The 22,179-nt window shown below is 56.8% G+C and overlaps 1 protein-coding gene across 3 annotated transcripts in view; it reads left to right on the forward strand.

Moving 5' to 3' along the window:
* ADAP1 (ArfGAP with dual PH domains 1) overlaps nucleotides 1-17,245 on the forward strand; it is a 63,450-nt gene extending 46,205 nt beyond the window's left edge. For 2 of the 3 annotated variants that reach the window (XM_006167889.2, XM_027768026.1), the window contains exons 5-11: nucleotides 7,927-8,039; nucleotides 9,740-9,886; nucleotides 13,349-13,432; nucleotides 13,786-13,848; nucleotides 14,656-14,727; nucleotides 14,938-15,166; nucleotides 15,854-17,245. In XM_006167889.2, the coding sequence (XP_006167951.1) occupies nucleotides 7,927-8,039; nucleotides 9,740-9,886; nucleotides 13,349-13,432; nucleotides 13,786-13,848; nucleotides 14,656-14,727; nucleotides 14,938-15,166; nucleotides 15,854-15,882 (737 nt within the window). In that variant the 3' untranslated portion in view covers nucleotides 15,883-17,245. The remainder of the gene's footprint in view (nucleotides 1-7,926; nucleotides 8,040-9,739; nucleotides 9,887-13,348; nucleotides 13,433-13,785; nucleotides 13,849-14,655; nucleotides 14,728-14,937; nucleotides 15,167-15,853) is intronic. The other variant, XR_337306.2, reaches the window with a different exon arrangement.
* The last annotated feature ends 4,934 nt before the right edge of the window (nucleotides 17,246-22,179 follow it).

The raw sequence follows: 22,179 nt of genomic DNA on the forward strand, positions 1-22,179 counted from the left end.
AGCGAAAACCTCTCAAAAAAAAAAAAAAAGTGGGGTGTGCAGTGACCTCACCAACAAGGGGGCGGGGATGTGAGCACCTTGATGCCACACCCAGAGAGGAACGTCTGCAGCATTCTTGGCCCAGATATGGACCCTCACCTGGATTGACCCAAATGGAGGGACCCGCCCCTGCCGAGGTGCGGAGGATGTGAGTGAGACATAGGCGAGATGCAGGGTGTGTGGGAGACTCGGAATTCCCATGGGGTCCCGGAGCTGGGAACAAGATGGCGTTTCTCGGTGGCCTCGTTCTGGCCCTGCTACCTGAGGGCCGCGCCGTGGTTGTGGAAGGTGGCTGCTGACCAGGCTCTGACCAGGCTCAGCCACTGCCCTGCTCGCCCCCTGGAGTGCACGGGGAGGTTTTCCGCCTGTCCCCCGTGGGCGCCATCAGTGCAGTTCAACGTTCTCATCACCCTCACAGCAACCCCGGTCCCATGGCAGTCGCTCACCACCCCTCGCCTGCCCCACAGTGACACTAACCTGCTTTCCACCTCCGGGACCGGCCTATTTTGGACATTTCATAGAAATGGAGTCACACACTGCATTTCTGCATCTGGCCTCGTTCACGGAGCGCAGTGCTCGTCCGTGGCATAGCAGGTACTATTTTTGCAACTTTCCTTCAGGTCTAAAATTAGTTCAAAAGCAGTCTAAGAACAACGGCTGGGCTTGTGTTGGGGGCAGAGAGGAGGGGGGGAGAGGCGGACAGTGGGGTCCCCACAGAGAGATGTGTCCTTGTCTCCTGCCCAGCCCTTCGTGTCCCCTCCATCCCCTCATGGAACCTGAGACCCAGCATCCACATTAGAGGCTGTATGTCCCCAGGGCCTGCTCTAGCAGCTCCCTTGGGTGTCTGCTGTCGCCCCACCAGGCCGTGTGCAGGGTCTTGGAGTGGTCACACTTTCTGGGACTAGCACCATCTAGAGTGTGAGGAAGGGGAGGCAGCCACTGGGCTGGAGGTCAGGGAGGTGCCAGTGCCCCCCTACCAGTGCATGCTCCTGAGTGCTCCCCCGGAGCCGAGGGCCCAGCCGGGCCAGTGGACAGTGGAGAGGCTTCCCCAGCGCTGTGGTCAGTGCTGCTCAGAGGCCATGGGAACACAGAGCAGGGCCAGCTGGACAGAGGCGGCCCCAGCGGTGACGGGCCACTCCGTGGGCTGGATGTGTGGCAGTTCCAGGGCCTACACGCCTGCTCCAGTCTCCTGCTCCGGGACTCATTCATCCCTGAACGTTAGCAGGTTGGGCAGGGCCTGCACCAAGCCCCACGGCAGCTGAGACCGGAAGGACCTAGTGCTAGGAGGGAGGCACGTGGGAGGCGCAGAGCTCACCAAGGCAGCAGGCCTCGGCCCCATGTGGCCCCACCAGCAAAGCATCTGGCACCTCGCCCTCTGGCCTGCCTCATGGACCAAGATTGTGGGGCATGTGAGGCGCCTGCACCTTCCTCCCAAGGCTGGGGTGCTACGGGCACATCCTCACTCCTGGGCCAGGACTTGCCCCCTCCTTCCCCACCCAAAACCCTGCTCCCTGGAGGTGACCTGGGTGACATCTGTTCCTGGCTCTCTCCCCAGTCTGTCCCCCGCCTTGAGCCACAGCCTCAATAGTGGCCTTTCACAGGGGCCCAGACAATGCCCTGTGCTGTCCAGAGTGCCAGGCCACCGCCACCAACAGACACAGGCTTCCTGCCCAAGGCTTCAGACCCCAGGCTCCGGGAGAACCTGCCCCGTGTCTCTGCCCCCTTGCTGGCTCTCCCTGAGGGCAGACCCCTCTGGGGCACCCAGTGGAGCCAGGCAGAGATGTCCCTTCTCCAGACTTTTGTCCCAAAGGATGAGTGGGAGCCTGGGAGGGAGGATGGGGCCAGGGGCTGAGTTCTGGGACCTGTGCTCCCTGAGTGAGTGATGGCCTTTCTGTGCCTGTTTGTCCATCTGTGTAGCAGGGACAGTGTGGTGTACAGAGGGGCCTGAGAGAGAGTTAAATGACATCACTTGCAGGCACACGGTGGTGCACGGTGTCCCTGGGTGTCTGGTGACAGTGGTCATGCAGCTTGGGAGGCGGCGGGGGCTGCCCGTCTGGATGGGGTTTCAGAACCACCTGTCCCACCTTCTGGCAGCGTTTTCCATACAGGACTTGGGGTTTGCTGCTCTTGTGTGTGGGAGCCCTGTGCGGGTCTCAGGATTTGGGACATGGTGTGTGTGGGGTGCTGTGGGCTAATCTGGCCCCTGACAAGTGGACCTGTCCACAGCTCTGATCCGTAGCTGCGGTGACAGCCATCTGGCTCGAGCAAGCCTGCTGGAAGTGGGGTCATGTCAGAGCCTGTTAGGGCCAGGCCCGTGTGGGGTGCTGTGGGGATGTGAAGAGGTGAACGGTGACCTGGGGAACCCCCAGCCCCACCCTCTATCCTCACCCTCAAGAGCCTAAGGCCCTGGGCACAGCTTGGGGTCCTCAAGGGGCGCCCTGCCTCTGATACGCTACAGGGCCCCCTTTCCAATGTGTGTCATGAACGCAGGGGGCAAGTCCCAGCGCCTTGCTGGCCCATGAGGACCGCACCCTCTCATTCAACCCCCAGGGAAACTGAAGTACAGGGCAGACCAACAGGAGGGTGGGATCGGGTGTCACCGTGTGCTGGCTACGGTCTAACTCAAGGGCAGGCAGTGTCTCTGGGCGTAGGGTTCCTTGTACATTAAACAGGGACCAGAGCAGAGTCCTGCCGCCCAGCAGGCACCCCAGCATGTTACTATCGGGCTGGTTGGTGAAGGAGCAGCAGGACCCCTCCCGTGTGGCTGGGAGTGTTGGAGTCCGGACACCCCGGCACTGCACACTCTGGACCGTGACTCACAGCCCCCCAAGAACCAGCCCTAAGAAACCGCCCCTTCCCTCCCACCCTGGATGGAAGTGTCAGATGTGCTCCTTGGGAGAAAGACCTGAACCCCTGCTTTAATCCAAGGAGCACCCAGCAGGGGAGAGGTCTACTACCCCAGGGCAGCAGTGGACGTAGACCCTGTGACCCCTGCCCAGTCCAGCTGGGGCCAGGCCCTGCTTCTCTGAGGGATGACCTCCCCCATAAGGGGGCAGCCGAGGGGGTGGGTATGAGGATGGGGATAGGAACTGGCCCCAGAATCAGGGCTGGGGGCCGAGGGCATGTGAAGCCTGAACTGAGCGGACAGGGCTCAGTCCTCAAGGCTGTAATCCCTCTTCAAAGTTGGCTTTTCTAGGAGCAGGGGCTACTTGGGGACCAGCACGTGGCCGAGGGCTAAGGAGGCCCTGAACAGATGGTCCTGAGGTCTCAGCCCCCCTGCCATCTGTGCGGGACTTCTCTGCCTGCTGGGGTTTAGTTCTCACTACGAGATCCCAGCAGCCAGGTGGTGCGTCCTGTCTGCGGGAGCTTACCCATGCTGGCTGCCGCAGGGGTAGAGCTAGACCCCCAGAATTCTCCGCAGAGTGCAGATCTGGTTCACAGCCTCCCCTGTCAACCAGACGGGCTGCAGCCCGGGCGGGTGTGTTGGTGGGTCAGCAGGGCCACACAGCGTGCAGGTGACTGGAGCCCGGGCACTGGGCAGGCAGAGGCAGAGCCCTGGGCGGGCTCGCAGACGTGGCCTCCGACTGCGTGCCTTGCTGGGAGCTGCAGCATCAATCTCTTGAGGTAGGACAGAAGCAGCCAGAACCTGAAGCCCTGGAAGCCAGGTCCTGGCGTTTGGGGGATGGCCGGAGTGGGGTCAACAGGACCTTGGTTTCGCTGGTGCCTCCTCAGGACCTGGCCACATCGCAGAGGCCCGACCACCAGGGCGTCCCTGTATCAGGCAGGACACAGCAGCAGGGTGGAGGCTCTCTCCCACTCTTGGAGGGTCCCATAGAGGCGCTCTGGGTACAGAAAGCCTAGCCTGCCCACTGCCTGGCAAGCCTTACTGTCACCCTCAGAGAAAGGCCACATGGTTCCCAGCCCCAGTGTAAATATAAAAATAAGTATAATTTACATGCATGTGGTGTCATTTACATATGCTTTGCATATCCTATTTAGAGTACAGTTCTTTGAGCTGTGATAAACGCAAGGTAGAGAATAGTCCCATCACCCAGCCCGTTCTGCAACATCCCCTCTCATCCCCGAGACCCGCATTGTGCCTTCGGCCCCATGGCCTTCCTGTCCCAGAACGGCAGGGGGCTGCAACCAGTGTGTCGCCTTGAAGGCTGGCTCTGTGTCGCTCAGCATGGTGCACCCGGGGGGGGGGGCTGACCTCACTTGGATTGGCCGGCCTTCCCTTTATTCTGTGTTGGATTGGCAGTCCTTCCCTTTATTCTGTGGCGGGGGGACCGTGGTTTGCTTGTCTGTCCCCTGCTGAGAACCGTGGGGCGTTTGCAGTTCCTGGTCATGAGGAAAGCCACGTATGCACAGGGCACAGGCTTTAGGCGAATGCAGGTTTCTTTTTTTTTTTTTTTTGGAGAGATTTTCGCTATAGGGTACGTGCGCTCACCAGACAGACAGAGACATAGAGACAGAAAGCGAGAAATCACCCCCCAGGGGGGATGGCCATGCCGCAATCCCTTCTCCTCCATTCTCCTCTCGGGATCTTGGGCATGCGCGCACGCGCACCCAGCGTGAGTTTTAAGCCACCGGGTCTGGGACACGAACCGTGGTCAACTACATGGGAGTCCAGCGACATAGCCATTACGCTAACTGCTGGTTCCCTCGAATGCAGGTTTCACTTGCAGATCGTCGCCTCTCTCTGGGTCATGCGCTAAGTGCGTGTTTAGCTTTATACAGAGCCACAGAGCTGTTTTCCAGGAGCCGTGTCATCTGTCCCTCCTGGCGAGGCAGAGGGTCCGCCGTCCTGCACTCTTGCCCACACTGCACATTGGCTTGGTCTTGCTGTTCTGGAGGCTGAGAATCTTTTTTTTTTTTTCAATTTTTGCCGTGGGGCATGTGCATGTGAGCCCTCCAGAAACAGAGAAAAAGAGGGAAAATGAGAAAGCAGCCTCCACTAGGGGGCGGGGTAACCACGATGCTATCCCTTCTCCTCCATTCTCTCCTTGGGATTTTGGGCACACGTACACATGGACCCAGCATGTTTTTCAAGTCACCAGCTCCAGGGTTTGTATCGTGAGTCACATGGGATCCGGCCACCTCAACCACCGGGCCACCTGCTGGCCCTTTGGCCAAGAATCTTTTCATGCACTTAATTTCACGCATTCCACACACAGATTGTGGAGAAGAGGCAGCTGAGTGGAGTGGGGTTTGGACAGGCCCCTCTAGTGCCCCAGCACACTGTAGGTACAGACACATGGTAGGCGTACAGCTAATGCTGACTGGGCCGTCTGGCCTTTGTCCTGGACTGGCCAGTCCTTTGGGGCACAGAGCCAGGCTTGAGTGTGCCCAGGAGGGTGTGACTGTGTGCCGGGCCCTAGGAGGTGTGGCCTGGAGAGGCCCCTTTTGCAGGCGACATGGGGAGGGGCTGGAACTGGGAAGGCATAGACCCTGCAGGCCTGTGGCTGGTGCTGTGCAGGACAGCAGAGCCTGGAGTCTGGGATCTGCAGAGGTGGGGCCATCAGTGAGACTCGGGCCTTCCCAGCACAGCAGAGGCGCCAGAGGGGTGGCATGTGGTGAAGGCGTGTCAGGCCAGGGCAGAGCCTTGCTCTGTGGGCCGGTCATGTTCTCATGTCACCGAGAGGGAAGTGCAGGCTCAGAGAGGTTTGGACACAGCGTGGGGCTGGCTGTCTTGCAGGGTGAGGGCCAGTCAGGGACCCTGGCCAGCCCTTCCGAAAATACCACTCTTGTGGTTTGTCTTGCTGCCTGAAATTGGGTGTCCTGGCGGCTGGCAGTCGGGAAGGCCAGACAGACTGGCAAGCCTGGCGCTCTGTGCTGCACCCCTGGGCTGGGAGAGTGTCAACGAAGCTGCCTGGGGACCGCGCTCTGCAAGACAGGAGCCTGGGGCTCTCGCAGGGGAGTGGTCCGAGTCGGCCAGTGCTGGAGTGGCCTCGCCCACAGCTCCCTCCGCTGTCACTGCTCCCTGGGGCGATGCTGCCATCTGCTGGTCACTGAAGGAGTGCCAGGGGCAGGAGGAACAGCTTATCCTGGCTTGGAACGCCTCCCCTGCCTGGCAGGCTGGACCTGAGTCCTGCTGAGTCGGGAGTGAGGTGGGCTGGGGAGTCACCCAGACCCAGACCCAGCCAACTCCAGCTCTTGCTGGGGAGGTGGCCTCAGACCAGGCACTTCACGTCTCTGAGCCTTGGTTTCCTCATCTCTAAAATGGCCAATCCCCATCCTAGAACAGGATGAGCCTGGAGATTCTGAGTACAAACGAGGCGATGTCCAGAGGGTCCAGGCCTTGATGCTGAAGAGCCACGGTGCTCATTTTGTCAGTCAACAAACATTCTGAGTAGGCCCTGTTGGTTCGAGGGACATATCGGTGGCTATGTCCTGCACCCACGGAGGTTTGCTTGCTGGTGCTGGGTGCAAGGGGGTGGGGGTGGGGGCTCAGCCTCGCCACAGGCTCGCGAGCCATAGGTAACCTTAGGGGTGGTGGGGAGGGAGCACACACCATCTGGCACCATCCGAGTGAGGCCAAGGCCTTGTCCCAGTGGCGCCAGCTGCCCCCTCCCCGACGCCAGGCTGCCGTCTTTTTATGGCTGCTTGTCTCAGAGAACAGAGAAAATAGCCCCTTGTCTCTGATGTCAGGGATGGGGCTCCCTGGGCAGCTGAGGGGACGTGGGTGTGGGGGAGGCTTGGTGGTGAGGGCCGAGTGACAAGCCAGCCCAGGCTGTCGGGGTCCGGCTCTGGTGGCTGCTGAGCGGTGACGTGCAGGAGAGGCCCCATGTCCAGATGACGTCTTCACAGACAGCAGCCCCCAGCCCCGAGCTGCACTCACGGCGCCCAGACCATGTGGGCAGTGGGCAGCTCTTGCTGGAGCCCAGCGGGGGAGCCCCACTCCTGTGCAGCCCAGCAGTCCCCGGAAGGGCACCCCAGGGCAGCAGGGCGTGTCTGCTGAGGATGCTTCAGGACTTCCCAGCAGGGCTGATTGAGACCGAGATCCAGAAGCAGCCCAAATGTCCCTTGACTGATGCGTGGCAGGCCGTGGCCAGCCCATGCGGTGACACACGGGTCTCCATGGATGCAGCACGGAGTGAAGCAGCTGGAGTGGTGGGACAGTCTGGGGTCTGGTCACCTGGCACGGGGTGCTAAGGCCCGGTGGACAGGACAGGAGCATGTCGGCACGGTGGCGATGGCAGTGAAAGCAGGGCTGGGTGGGAGGGACTGCCCAAGTGGTGACATCCGAGTCACACGATGAGGTAGCATGGCAGCACGCTCTCGCTCCTACATGGCTCTGAGCCATAACCAGCTCCTAGGCTAAAGGCGGGGTGGGCAGTGCTGGGTCCCACAGGCTTTGGGAGGCCCTTCCTGCATCTCCCAGCTGCTGGTGGCCACAGTGCTGGCCTGGCTCCATGGCCACACAGCCTCCCCTACTTTGGTTCTCAAATCTCAGCCACCTATGATACGGCACTGAGCCCATGTGGGTGATCCGGGAGTCTCCCGGCTCAACACCCTTGGCCTCACCTGGAGGCCCCTTTGCATGTTAGGTGACCTGCCAGGTGCTGAGGGGCCTGGGTGTCTGGCAGGGCCATTTTCTGCTCCGCACAGGTGGTCATGCGTGTGCACCTGTATGTGCAGACGTGTGCTCCAGGACTATGTGCACACTAGCCTCAGGACAGCACCGACGGCAGCCTGGCGGGAGGTGGTGGCTGCCCGGGCCTGAGCTCTTGTGGGCGAGTCTGGCCTGAGCTTCGGGTCCTTCTGGGCAGTGGCCAATGGCCCTGGCCCACCATCACCCTCTAACCCCCGACCTCTCCCTCTCTCCAGCCCCTCTCCCCTCCCTGGTCACCATCCCTGACTTCTGTCCCTTCTCTTTCCTCGCAGGGTACCGCGAGGGCTTTCTCTGGAAGCGTGGCCGGGACAACGGGCAGTTTTTAAGTCGGAAGTTTGTGCTGACAGAACGAGAGGGTGCCCTTAAGTATTTCAACAGAAACGACGTGAGTAGGCATGGGGCAGGAGTGGGCACCTGTCCCTGGTGGGGTGGCCTGCACTGGCTGGATATCGGCCCCTGGACAGCAGGGCCCTGTCCTCAGGGACCCTCGTGCAACTCCCCGGAGCCCTGCTCCCACCCCGTGGGCCTCCCCCCGCCAGGGAGTGCACACACGCACATGGGTCCACCCCCCCGTCCACCTCTTGACCAGTTACTGCCTGGGTTTCCTGGAAGCCAGGCCTGAGCAAGGTGATGCTGGGAAGGGCCCTTCCCTGCTTAGATCTCCTGGGGCCTACAGGGGCAGGGCAGTGGCGTGATCAGCCATCACTCTGCCCAGCAAGCACATCTAGGGGCAACCCTGGGCCCAACCCTGCTACCCCCAGGCTCCCAGGAAGTGACTGGGCAGGGGGAACAGCCAGGTGAGGACAGGTAACCAGGGGCAGCTGTCTCCAGGCTCCCCGGGTGCAGGTGCAGGGCTGGGTCCACGAGAGCTGGGGCCAGGGGCCAGGGGCCCTCAGGCTCCTGTGTGCGGGTGGGGGAGTTGGGTGTGCAGGCATGAGCCAGCCCCACTCTGCTGCTCCTAGCACCCGGGAAAGGGACAGCAACCCATGAGTTCACAGGAACTGGCTCCCTGGGGCCAGTCCTCAGTAAGGCTTGTTTAAAGGCCCTTGCCCTGGGACCTTTGGCATCAAGGGGCCACCCCTCTGGGGTTGGGAGCTCTGAGTCGGAGCACCCCTGGACTCCGGCCCCTCTGCCCTCCCTCCATTCATTAGCGCCCACTGGGAGCTGTTGCGTGCCCAGTCACATGCTGGGCCCCAAGGTGACGGTAGCAGCTACAGTCCTCATGGAGTCTGTCTCCTGCTCAGGCCTGCTCAGCGCCCACCCAGCTCCAAGGCATCAGGAAAGTGGTCCCTGGTGGGCTCCAAGCCTGAAGGCCGGGGAAGCGGGACAGGTCCCTGAGCTCAGGCCCAGCCTGGGGAGGGGGGGGTTGGGGAGGGAGACAGCTTATTGCACAGCCCCTCTGGAGTCAGCTAGGACCCCAGGAAGTCTCCCCTCCCCTGTGGGTGCCCTGGGGAGAGCAAGCAGCCCCAGGACTGCTGGGACATGTGGCCAAGCTCAGGAGAGACCCAGGCTGGCCTTGGGCAGTGTGCTCTCTGCTGAGCCCATCTCTGTGCTGCCTGTGGGCCGCACCGCGGAGCTGCTGGGGGTGCTGGCCCCAGGACAGCCCTTGTGAAGGGCTTGCACGCAGCACGGGCTGTCCCTCCAAGGGCAGCATCCAGGGCCTGGCGCAAGGAGGAAGCAGCAGCCTGGCACACTGCCAAAGGGCACCAGTGCAAGGAGATGAAGGAATCAGGGCAGGAACCCTGGCTGGCAGGCAGGGGAGCCGGGGGTAGGGAGAGTGGAAGAATTAGGGTGGGGGCACAGAATGGGCAGAGAAGGGGAGGTCTACCCAGATATCGAGCACCCACGTGGCTGCATAATGTCCTTGAGCCCTCATCATCCCCCAGTAGGGAGATACTGATACCTTCGATTTACAGACCAGGACGCTGAGGCTCAGAGAAGTTAAATAACTTGCCCAAAGTCGCACAGCACAGTACAGCACAGCAGGTACACTGTCAGCATCCAGAGAGCCCACCCTTTCTGCTTCCTTGAGATTGGAGAATGGCGGGCCTCTGCCTGGTGCTCTGACCCAGCCTCGTTTCCCAGGCCAAGGAGCCCAAGGCCATCATGAAGATCGAGCACCTCAATGCTACCTTCCAGCCAGCCAAGATCGGCCACCCCCATGGCCTGCAGGTCACCTATCTGAAGGACAACAGCACTCGTAACATCTTCATCTACCACGAGGACGGGAAGGTAGGGTGCATGGGCTGTGCTGCCAGGACCGGGGTGGCCCGTGCTGTTTTGGGGGAGCCCATCCTGCCCACGCGGGTTTGCATCTCACCCAGTGATGTCTGCTGCTTGCTGCTCTGGGCTGTAAGTGAGGGGGCCCTTTGGGAAAATGAGTCCCTCATGGACGGGAAGGGGGGCAGCTGGCTCTGGGGCTGGCTAGGGGTCCCTTTGGTTCTTCTGGGGGACGGCACCTCAGCCCTCAGCATCCACCCCCACCCCAAGCTGGCACAACCTCGACAGCCCCAGCAGCACTCACTCCAGTTCTACCCTGCCCTGCGCTGGGCTGTCCTCTTAGCGTTACTTTGGTTTCATTTCTATTTCTACCAAAAGTATGGTAACTGGCTTAAGGGTTAAACAGTTCTCTGAGGCATTAGAAATAAGTTTGAGGTTCCTCCTCACCCCATCCCCTCTTCTCCAGAGGCAACCCACCTCTCCCTTGTTCGCACGGATCCTTCCGGAATTCGGCCCCATGTCTATAAATGCCACTCCAGCGCCACCAGGCTGTCCGTTCTCGGCTCCATCTGGTGACTTCTCACTGGGAATGAGCTCCAGCTCCCTCAGGTGTCCCCGCAGGGGCCGGTGCCTAGTCTCAGCTTGCATCTGCTCACGCTGATACCCGGTTTACATTATCGTGCCTGCAAGATGCTAGGCACCCTGAGCAGGGCGCGAACTCTCCTTTCTCCTGTCCTGCTTGCACGTTTCCCTAGAGTTAATAGCCCCCGCCTCCCGTGGTTACCTGCGTGCTCACCCAGACCCTCCGCAGCTGTGTGAGTCTCTGGATCCTGCAGACACCCCAGGCACCCTGCGGATGGAAGCGCTCTGGAGCTACCTGGCCTGAGCCTCGTCGCCCTGCTGGGTCGACTTTGTTTCTGGGTCTTTCTTGGTTTACGTCCTCCTTGCGGTGGACACCCCGAGCACGCCTGGGGCGCTGCCTGAGACCTCAGGCCTGTGACGTTCTTCCACTCGACTCAGAGCTGGGTGGGCACACAGCCCTAGGTGGCAGCTTCCTTCCGCACTCCCACCCTTTGAACCCCGACCCTGAGCGCCAGTGTGTCCCCAGGGAACAAAAAGTCATTTCCGAGGCTTCGCCTTGGCCGTCACCCTTCCAGTCTGCTCACTCGTGTCTGGGTATTGGATCAGGGAGTGTTTTCTCCGGTTTTTCTCTTATAATGCCCTTTCTCTATTCTGCCGGCTCTTAGACAAGTCTTCTCATTCATTTCTCTTCTATTTCCAGAATCTTTCTTCCCACGAGCATTTCGTCAACGTCTCCCAACTCTTCTGCTGAGGGTCTCATTGCTGCCCCTAGAATTCTCCTTTTGCAGAGCTCCTTTTGTTTTCGGAATGTCCCTTTTCCAAACCCTGCTCTTGTCTCGTGATCGTAGTATCTTACCTCTAACTGTCCATTTTCGAAGCTTTCTTATCCCTGAGAGATCTGCTGTGTGGTTCGCTGTCTTCCGTGTGAGAAACGTCTCCAGGGATTCTGGGGTCTGAGACGCATCAGTGTCCTGAGATCTCCCTGCCCCGCGAGCCCTGCCCTGTGAGGGCTGAGGAGGGCGCGGCGGGGCCTCAGCGCTCAGGGCGTACGCGGCCCAGGCCCGTGCTGTCCCCGGAAGGGTGCCACACGCACACACCCGCACCTGCCACAGCCCCTTCTACCTTCCCCGGAGAGTACACCTCCATTTCTCTTTTTTGTCTTTTCAGAGAGATTTTTGCTATAGGACACGTGTGCTCGCCAGAGAGACAGAGAGGGGAAAAAGCGAGAGATCACACGCCAGGAAGGATGGCCACACCGCAATCCTTTTCTCGCTGTTCTCTTCTTCGGATTCTGGGCACATGCACACTCGCGCCTGCATGACTTTCATGCCATTGGATCTGGGGCTCGAACCATGGCTGGCCATGTGGGAGTCCAGCGTCTTAACCACTATACCACCTGCTGGCTGGACCCCTCCATTTTTCAATCCCTTCTGCCCAGAGCCCCCTCACCGCCCACAGAGACCAAGAGGTGTCCCTTGGCGAGGCCTCTGGGAGTGGGGCCAGAGAAATCGGATGCATTTCAACCGCCTCTAGCAAAGGAGCCAGCTGTCCGGGGTCTCCGAAGTCGCACCTGCCATCTGCTGGCCAGTTGCCAGCACTCAGGCTGTTCTCCCCATCTTAAGGGTTTAGGCTTCTAACAGAAAACCCCTGGGGCCAGCAGGTGGCGGCCTGGTGGCTAAGGTGCTGGCTTCCCACGTGGCTGGCTGCTTTGAGTCCTGGACCTGGTGGCTTGAAAATGGCGCCAGGCAAGTGTACATGAGAGGAGAATGGAGAAGGGATTGCAGTGTGGTCATTCCCCCGGGGCGTGTGTGTGATTTCTCACTTTCCCTTGTCCCTCTCTGGGACTGCACATGCCCTATGGCAAAAAACGAAAACAAAGGAACAAACAAAAAGAAAGACAGCAGAAAAAAAAAAAATCCCGTGGGCATTAACAGGTCATAGGAGGCAAGCTGGATCAGGTGTGATGAGGAGGGGGGTGGACAGAGGGCCGCCCCCTGCAGGGTCATACTCTTGATGCCAGTGCTCAGGGAGGGGCCAAGGCTGCACCCCCCCCAACACACACACAGAGATGACTCGTCCTTGGCTTTGGGCTCTGCTAGGTGTTTGAGGGCCATGTGGGTGGCTGAGTTTGACCAGGGTTGGGTATTTGTCCTCAGCAGGACAAAGCACAACAGAGGGCCTGGGGAGACTCCAGCCTCTGCCTGAAATGGCCATGGGTGGGTAGGGGCCCTGACTCCTGGAGCTGGCCCTCTTTACAGGATGACTGGCTCCAGGCTGTGGCTAGGACCGGAGGGGCTGGCAGAGGGGCCCACTGCCAAGGGTCTTGGCCTCCTCCTGTTCAGGACCCCAGCACACCCCCCATCTCCCTGGGGGAGCAGCTGTGCCCTCTGAGGGCGCAGGGAGGCAGTTCCAAGTTGGTTTATAAATAGAGGCGCTTCCCTTCTCCCTCCACCAGACTTGTGCCAGCTACAAAATAAGGATCCTCATAAAAATAGTATGATCTGCAAGGAGGAAAGGCTGGGCCAGGGCCCATGGCAGTGCCGGGTGGTGGGGCCAGCCTAACTCCCCTCCCCCAGCCCTCCCCTGCCTCCTACACACCAGGCTACCTCCCAGTCCAGCCTGTACACACAGTGAGTCCCCTGCCCAAGGGGTGGCTCCTGTCTGTGGTGGCTCTCACCTTGGCACAGGTGTATGATGGCGGGGGCAGAAGGACCCTCGTGGGGGCTAGCCAGGAGCCTACATCAGGACTGACTGTGGGGTGCCAGAACTAAGGGGATGGGATGAATCTAGAGGTGCCCAAGAAAGTTGTGTGGCACCCTCACAGCTTCTGCTGGTGGGTGGGCCCTGTACCCTCCCCCTTGGCCACGGCCCACCCCAGCCTTTGACCCTCAGGAGATCGTGGACTGGTTCAACGCACTCCGAGCTGCCCGCTTCCACTACCTGCAGGTGGCGTTCCCAGGGGCCAGCGATGCAGATGTGAGTGGCTGCTCTATGGTCTCCTCCCGGGGCTGGGGGGCACAGGGAGGTGGACATCTCAGCCCTAGTGCCCCCTAGTCAGGGATGGCTTTGAGTCCTGTGGAGGGTCAGGGGACTGAACAAGGGGAGAGCCCTGCCCTAAGATGCCCACAGCTTTCCCGCTTCATTCTGGGCATTCCAAGCTCAGCGGCAGTGGGGAGAAAGAAGGGGAGAGGAGGCAGAGCCAGACTCTGGGAGAGGGAAGGGAAAAAAAGGAGGGGAGCAGGACCAGGCTTGGGTGCATGGGGGGAGCGCAGCCTGGGGAAGGGCCTTGGCCTCACCTTCCCTGCCTGGCTGTGCGCATTTTGCCCCAGTTGGTGCCGAAGCTCTCCAGGAATTACTTGAAGGAAGGCTACATGGAGAAAACTGGGCCCAAGGTGAGTCTGGGGGTGATGCGGGCAGGGGGTGGGGTGCTGGGCTACACTGCCCAAGGCTCCCCAGGCCTGAGGGACAGAGGTGCTTAGAAGGGGCCCAGGCCATGGCATGCAACATTGGGGCAGGTCATGGTGGGCCTTGGTCTGCTGTGCTAGTGACCTTCCCAGGGGCTGCCTGTGTTTGTGTGTTCTTTTTTTCTGCCTGTGTTTTTAATCAAGAGATTTTGGTGTGGGTGGACCTGGCCCCGGAAATATTAAGGGTGGCTCAATGTCAGACTGGTCCTTCTGACCGTCCCCTTTCTGTGCTTGACAGAGGTCCTGGCTGATCCAGGCCACTGGCCTGGCTCTTTGGCAAGGACCCGTGTATCTGTGTGGCTGAGTGTGCACACCCTGCCATTCCCTGCTATCTGTGGGGGAGGGTGGAGAAAGAGTCCCAGAACCCAAAGCTGAGACATGCTCTCTGGGGGAAGTGCTGGTACAGGGGGGCCTGTGACTGAGGCCCAAATCCCACCGGGTCCCACGGGGAGAGCTGGGGACAAGGACGTGCACAAGGGAGGAGCTAGAAGGCAGAACAGCATGTGCCAGGCCTCGCATGCAGCTGCCTGGTGCACACGCTGGCCACGTGGCTCAGGAGGCAAGAGTGAGCGCGCAGCGCCCTGCCTCCTGTGGGGGCTGTGAGCTGTGGCATCAGACCACAGCAGTTGGAGGTTACTCAGAAGATGCTGCCAGGGTATGCAGTTGGCATCGGCGGGAGGGCATCATGGCCGGCCTCAGTAGGCCACCTGGTCACTGGCCCTCTCTGCCCCACAGCAAACAGAAGGCTTCCGGAAGCGCTGGTTCACCATGGATGACCGCAGGCTCATGTACTTCAAAGATCCCCTGGTGAGGAAGGGCGAAGGCCCAGAGCAGCTCCAGGCCAGGGGGCCTTGCTGCCCAGGAGGGAGGGGCTGGCCTTCCTAGGGCTCCGGCCGCTGAGTCTCCCCTGGCGTGAGCAAAGCTCGGCTTGGAGAGGAAGTGGCCAGAAAGAATAGCCTTAGTCCCTCCTGGGGAGGGGATTCTAGCCCCTAACTCCATCTTGGTCCCCACCTGCAGGACGCCTTCGCCAGAGGTGAGGTATTCATTGGGAGCAAGGAGAGCGGCTACACGGTGCTGGAGGGGCTCCCACCGTCCACCCAGGGCCATCACTGGCCACATGGCATCACCATTGTCACACCTGACCGCAAGTTCCTGTTCACCTGCGAGACAGAATTGGACCAGAGGGAGTGGGTGGAGGCGTTTCAGAAGGTGGTGGACAGGCCCATGCTGCCTCAGGAGTACGCAGGTGAGGCCACGGGAGGGCCAGTGGGAGACAGATTGGGGCTGGGCCACTCAGGGCTCCCAGGGGTGAGGGTGTGTCCACCCTCGCCTCTTGCAGCTGAATGAACAAGCCAAGTAGGGGGCCAGCAGGTGGCATGGTGGTTGGGGTCTGGATTCCCACATGGCCAACTGAGGTTCAAGTCTTGGACCGGTGGCTTGTAGATCACGCCAGGTGCATGTGTGCCCAAGATCCTGAGAGGAGAATGGTGAAGGGATTGTGGCAAGGCCGTCACCCCCGGGGAGTGATTTCTCATTTCCCCCTCTCTGTCCCTCTCCTATGAGCACACATGCCCTATGGCAAAAACCTAAAAAGGGAAAAAGGCCCGGGGCCAGCATGTGGCATAACGGTTAAGGTGCTGGACTCCTACACAGCTGACCTTGGTTCGAGTTTCAGACCTGGCGGCTTGAAACTCACGATGGGCGCACATGTGTGCATGCGTGCCCAAGATCCCAAGAGAGCGCAAGAGAAGGGACTGTGGCGTGGCCATTCCCCCTAGGAGGTGATTTCTTGTTTTCTCTCTCTTTGGCGAGTGTGCCCTATATCAAAAATCTCTTAAAAAACAAGACTCAGGTGGGCTGTAAGGGTGGCAGGGACTGGGCTGGCCACTCTCCCTGTGGCCATGACGAGGCTGAATGCCACTCCCGTTTCCAGTGGAAGCCCACTTCAAGCATAAACCCTAGCAAGAACTGGTCCGGAGGCCTGAGGACACTGGATTCACTGAGACATGGCTGGTGAGGAGGCAGCTGGACCGCGGGGGCCTGTGGACAGAAGCAGCTGGGCGTCCCAAGGAGGCCCTGGCTCAGTCTCCATGCTGCTCCTCAGGGCAGCCCTGGGCATGGCCAGGTGGGGCCTGAGCTTCAGCCACTAGGATATGTTTCTCTGGAACCTCATCGCAAGCAGATTCGGCCCTGGGCCTGGCCTGACCTCTGACCCCGTCATGCCACTGCTGACCACGCCCAGCCGACCTGCTCTCCTCCCTGTCTCCTGGCCCTCTCGGCTCAGAAGCAGGCCCTATTAATTCTCCCTGCCACCTACCCCACCTAAGGGACTCCCTAGGCCTCAGAGCAGGATCCCCACCGTGACCAGCATGGCTGGGCTAGCGTGGACAGCGGGCAGCAGGTCTGGCCTGGCTTCTGGGGGCTTTGGGACTGGCCGCATGCCTACCCCTCCCATTCTGTCCTGCCCCGACTCAGCCCAGTAACCCTGGCTTGGGCCTCCCCTCCTCCCCCAAGTATTTATTGAGCACCTGTTTTGTCAGTCCTGGGGGCCTGTGAGCTAGAGTGGACACAGCCCTTCTCATGGAGCTCACCTGGCCGGGGGTTGTTGGGGTTTTCTGGGCAGAGTAAGCTGTGTGCCAAGGTCTTGGCCCCCCAACCCTTGGCTAGAGCCTCCCCTGCAATTGTGCTTCCGCCCCCCCTCCCCCAGGGGCCACGGCCAGGAGTGGGAAGGAGACACGGAAGGGTCAGCCAGGGGCTGCCAAGCGCTGCCTGGGGCGACCCAGCGACCTGCTGCCGGAGGCTGTGCGGCTGCCCGTCAGCTTGCTGGGCATCTCCACATGCCCAGCCTGGTGCTCAGCGCTGACCAGTGACCCATATCCACCGGCCCTGACCCTGAGGTCTTCAAACCCTTTGAAGATAGTGGCCTGAGCCACTGTAAGGCCACCAGAGGCAGGAGTGGCCCTGCAGCCCAGCCCACACCTCTTCCAACCCCAACCCCTTCCTGGGGGAAGTTCAGGCATCTCCCACCTGGACCCCAGCTTGCTGCTGGCAGGCCAGTAGTTAAAGCCAGCTTGTATTTATTTCTCACCTGATCTCCTTCCAGGACGTCCGGCTCCAAGGGCTGGCCTTGCATGGGACCCATGCAGGATGGGCCTGGTGGAGCGTGTCTGTGGGGGATGCACCTGGCAGCCCCGGTCCTTACTCAGCTCTACCAAGCAGTGCCCAGGGGAGCCCTGGACAGGCCCTCAAGGGAACCAGGAGAGGGTTCCCTAGGCCAGGTGTCCTGCTGCCCTGTGTCACATCCTGGAATAAAGTGTGACTCTGGTGTGGTCCATCTGTGTGTACAGGGCTGGGGAGGGCTGGAGTGGGAAACACATGGTACTGACCTGGTGGCCTCCTCAAGGGCAGAGAGGGACATGAGTGACCGTGTGCTGGTTCCACAGGGCTGGGCCTGTGAGAGGGCCTCATGCTCAGCGCCTGGTGTGAGGTCAATCAGCTGACGGGCACCATGCTCACACTGGGGGACAGCAGCCCAGAGGAGGAAACTGGGCCTTCACCAAGGCCCTGCACCTCAATGTCCATACCCAACCCAGGGGCTGTGGGCAGAGACCCTGTGGCACCTCTCCCCTGAAAGTGTTCTTCACCTCCCTGCTGGGCAGATCACCGCCATCTGCACCCTGTTATGACAAGCCCAGCCAGGCAGAGCACAGGGATCTCTGGTCCCAGACAGGGTCAGGGCACAGGATGTGGCAGCCCTGAGGTTGGGGGCCCCCCTCAGCTCTCCTGTGTCTTCCCATGTAACATGCTGAACCCCACTTCTCAAATGAGGAAAGTGAGACCCTGGGATAGGCAGAGGCCACCTAATCCCAGCCCAAGGGTCCCTTCCTGCTGTCAGGAAATAGAGATGGGCCCTGCCCCAGGCAAGTGCCCCCACTCCCAGAAGAGACTGTGGGTTCAGTCTCCACAGGAGGACTTCTCTGCCTCCCAGTGCCAACATCCATAACTGCTGCCCTGGTTTTCAGACCTAAGACTCAAGTCTGAAAGGCAGGAGGACTGGTCATGGGTCAGAAAGGAGAACCCTAAGGTCTCCTGGGTTTAACACCCCACTGTGTGGGGTCAGCCCAACCCTCTTGACTGGTGTAGACCCTTTTTCCACCTCCACTGTGGAAGCATGGTACATGCTCTGCATGTATACGTGCATGAGTGTGAACACGTGAGTACATGCACATCTCTGAGTGTGCATATATGTCTGTGCATACGCAATGCACTCATGCATTATACCAACCAAGGAAACTGGCAACCTTAGTATTTAAAAAAAAAAAAATCACAGGGAAGTCTTAACCAGAGCACAAAAGCAAAAGAAAGGGCATTTAAATTGGAATGAAAGAAGTTAAACAGTTACTATTTACAAATGATATGACTCTACATATATACCCATATACATATATATGTGTGTGTGTGTGTGTGTATATACACACACACACACACACATATATATGTATATATATATATATAAAAATCTGTATGTGTGTATATATAGTTCCACAGAAAAACTCTTAGAACTGATAAATTTAGTAAAGTTATGGAAAATCAACATACAAAAAATTGGTAGCATTTTTATACACCAATAATGAAATAGCTGAAAAAAGAAATTTAAAAAGCAATCCCACTTACAATAGCTATAAAGAAAACAAAATATCTAAGAATAAATTTAACCAAAGTGGTGAAAAGATCTCTTTAATGAAAACTTTAAATCACTGATGAAAGAAATAGAAGACACACAAAAAAAGGAAATTCATGTTCATGAGTTGAGTCAATGTTGCTAAAATTACTATCACACTGAAAGCAACCTACACATTCAATGGAATAACTACCAATATACCAATGATACTCCACAGAAACAGAAAAAGACAATCATGACATGTCAATCATGACTAAGATCCCAAATAGCCAATACAATCCTGAGCCAAATGAATGGAGCTAGAGGCACCATACTACCAGATCTCACAATATACTATAATGTTGCAGTAACAAAACCAGCAAAGAGCTGGGGAAAAACTCCACAGACAGGAAGACCAATGGAGCAGAACAGAAACACAGACATAAACCCACATACATACAAGTCAGTAGATTTTCTTTTCTTTTTTTATAATTATTTAATTTTATTTATTCATTCATTTATTTTCATTTGACCAGAGAGAGATATACAGAGAGAGAGAGGGAAAGTGAGAAAGCAAGCCACCAGGTCTGGTACTCGAACCGCGGTCGGCCACGTGGGAGTGTCCAGCTCCTTAACCACCACGCCACCTGCTGGTCCCCCAGTAGGTAGATTTTCAACAAAGAGGCCAAGAACATCCATTGGGGAAAAGATAAGTCTATTCAATAAATGATGCTGGGAAAACTGGACATCCATATGCAGAACAATAAAGCTAGACCTATAAATGGCTCTTACCATACAAAACAATCAACTCCAAATATACTAAAGATTTAAAGATGAAACTTGAAACTATGAAGCTACTAGAGGAAAACAGGAAATACTTCAGGACATTAGCACAGGAAACAAAAGTAAAACAGACAAATGGGATATCGGACTAAAATGCTTCTGTGCAGTAAAGGCAACAGTCATCAGAGTTAAGAGAAAAACCCCAGAATGGGAGAAAATATTTGCATATTATATACCCAAAAAGGGACCAGAATATATAACTCAAACACCTTAGCAGCAAAAAAACCTTTTTTTTAAAAAAATGGGCAAATAAACTATAAACAATTCAACATACTAATGGCCAACAAACTTATGAAAGAATGCCTGATATCACTAATCATTAGGGAAATGCAAATCAAAACCATAATGAGACAACATTTCATCTCAGAATAGCTATTATCAAAAGGAAAAAAACTAACAAATGCTGGCAAGGATGCAGAGAAAGGGGCAGTCTTTTACACTGTTGGTAGGAATGTAAATCAGTATAGCCACTATGAAAAACAGTATGGAAGTTCCTCAAAAACCTAAAATAGAACTGCTGTCTGATGCAGCAATCCCACTACTAGGCAACTATCCAAAGGAAAGTAAATCAGTAAGCAACAAAGGTATCTTTACCCCAGTGTTTACTGTAGCACACTATTCACAATAACCAAGACATGGAATCAACCTAAGTGTACTACAGATGAATGGATAAAGAAAATGTGGTATAGGGAACCAGCAGTTAGTGTAATGGCTATGTCGCTGGATTCCCACGTAGTCAACCACGGTTCGCGTCCCAGACCTGGTGGCTTAGAACTCATGCCAGGTGCGTGTGCATGCGTGCCCAAGATCCCGAGAGGAGAATGGAGGAGAAGGGATTGCGGCGTGCCCATCCCCCCTGGGGGGGTGATTTCTCGCTGTCTCTATGTCTCTCTCTGTCTATCTGGCGAGCGCACGTGCCCTATAGTGAAAACCTCTCAAAAAAAAAAAAAAAAGAAAGAAAGAAAGAAAGAAAGAAAAAAGAAAATGTGGTATAATGGAGCCATCATGTGGTGTGGTGGTTGTGGCGCTGAACTCCCACATAGCTGACCACAGTTCGAGTCCTGGACCTGATGGCTTTGTTTCTTTCTCTGGTGAGCACATATGCACTTAAGCAAAAATTAAAAAAAAAAAAAAAAGAAAAAGAATAATGATGATAAATAATTCTAAAAAATAAAAGAAAATGTGGTATAGCAAAAAAAGCATTGTACAGCCATTTATAAGGACAAACTCCTGTCATTTAAAGTTAAATGGGTGAGCCTAGAGTGTATTAAGTGAATAAGCAAGGAAGAGGAAGAGAAATACATGTTCTCTCTCATATGTAGAAACTGGAAAAAAACCCAAACACAAGCTCGGGAAAGTAGAGAGATGACTAGAGGCTGGGAAGAATGGTGGAGGTAGAGGAACGCTCATTAACAGAAATGAAAGTACAGATAGATGCGAGGAATAATTTCTAGTGCTGAAAAATACAGTAAGGTAAATAGTTAACTTCTTCCTGTTTATCTCAGAGTAACTGAAGAGAGTTTTGAATGCTTTCAGCACAAAGTACTGACCAACATCTAAGATGATGAGTATACTAATTACCCTCATTGAATTGTTACACACTGTATTCATGTACTGAAAAATCCCATCATACCCCCACAAATATGTACATTATGTTAATAAAAAAAATAGAAAGAAAGAAAAAGGGAACCATAGGGCAACTGGAAAAATTCCTGGGAAAGGAATTTGCAAATAAGGCAAGAAACTGGCAAAAGTTGCCATCTGGTTCTGTGAAGACCTCCCCTGCTGAGCAGATGCAGGCCACGTACCACCGCACTGTCCAACAATGCAGAGTCTGGACACAGGGACACAGGAACAGCCACCGCTACCCGCCCCCCCTCCCAAGCATCATGGGAATGACATCTCAGGTGTTAGATGGTTACAAGTATACAATTAACGTGGCACTTCCCCTTGAGAAGTCCTGAAGTCCGCGTGTGACGCGGACCGCTGCACTGGGGGACAAGACTGCTTGCAGTGAATGGGAGCCACGGCACAGTTCCACCTGGCTGGCTCCTTCTGTGTACATCTAGCGTTAATCTTGAGCAAAAGCATTCAGAAACAAAATCTGCATTGTTCTAACTGCTCCCAAACATACTGATCACGCTGGCACAATCTGTGACTTCGAAACCAGCAGTACAGCAGAATGGGCGTGTTCCGGCCTGGGTTCGGCCATTCCACATCCCCCAGCCCACCTCACTCTTCCTCAGAACCTGCCTCCAACATCATCTCCTATGAGAAGTGCCTTGAGCTTTTCACCTCCCAGTAACTAGAGCCATGCGGTAGACTGGGGGGGTCTAGCAATGACAGGCAGCCCCTACCTCTCCTGCATCCTGAAGGCCTATTCTTTGAATTCACAATACCCATAATTTGATGGATACGATATTTGAAATGTCAAAGAAGTTACACACCTATATTTATTTCTAAAATCACAGCCAAGACTTACCCAACATTGCCACTTGTTGCACTTCACTCCATTCACACAGGGGCAGGCTGGGAAAACACTGGTCCCAGCACATGCTTTCTCAAGGGAGCCTGGCAAGGCCTCTGCTCACATCCTCCCCGCTCCGCCCCCTTCCTCCCAGGAGCAGGAAGGCTTAGATTTTCCCAAGGGGCAGAGCAGAGTCAAAGAGCAGCAGATCATCCCCCCTACCCCATGCTCTGTACCCAGAGCCCCACCTGAGACCCATGCCAAGGGTTGGGAGAGTCAATACCTAGAC

This window comes from Tupaia chinensis, unplaced genomic scaffold (genome assembly GCF_000334495.1).
Source record: "Tupaia chinensis unplaced genomic scaffold, TupChi_1.0 Scaffold145208_1, whole genome shotgun sequence".
Lineage (NCBI taxonomy): Eukaryota > Metazoa > Chordata > Mammalia > Scandentia > Tupaiidae > Tupaia > Tupaia belangeri.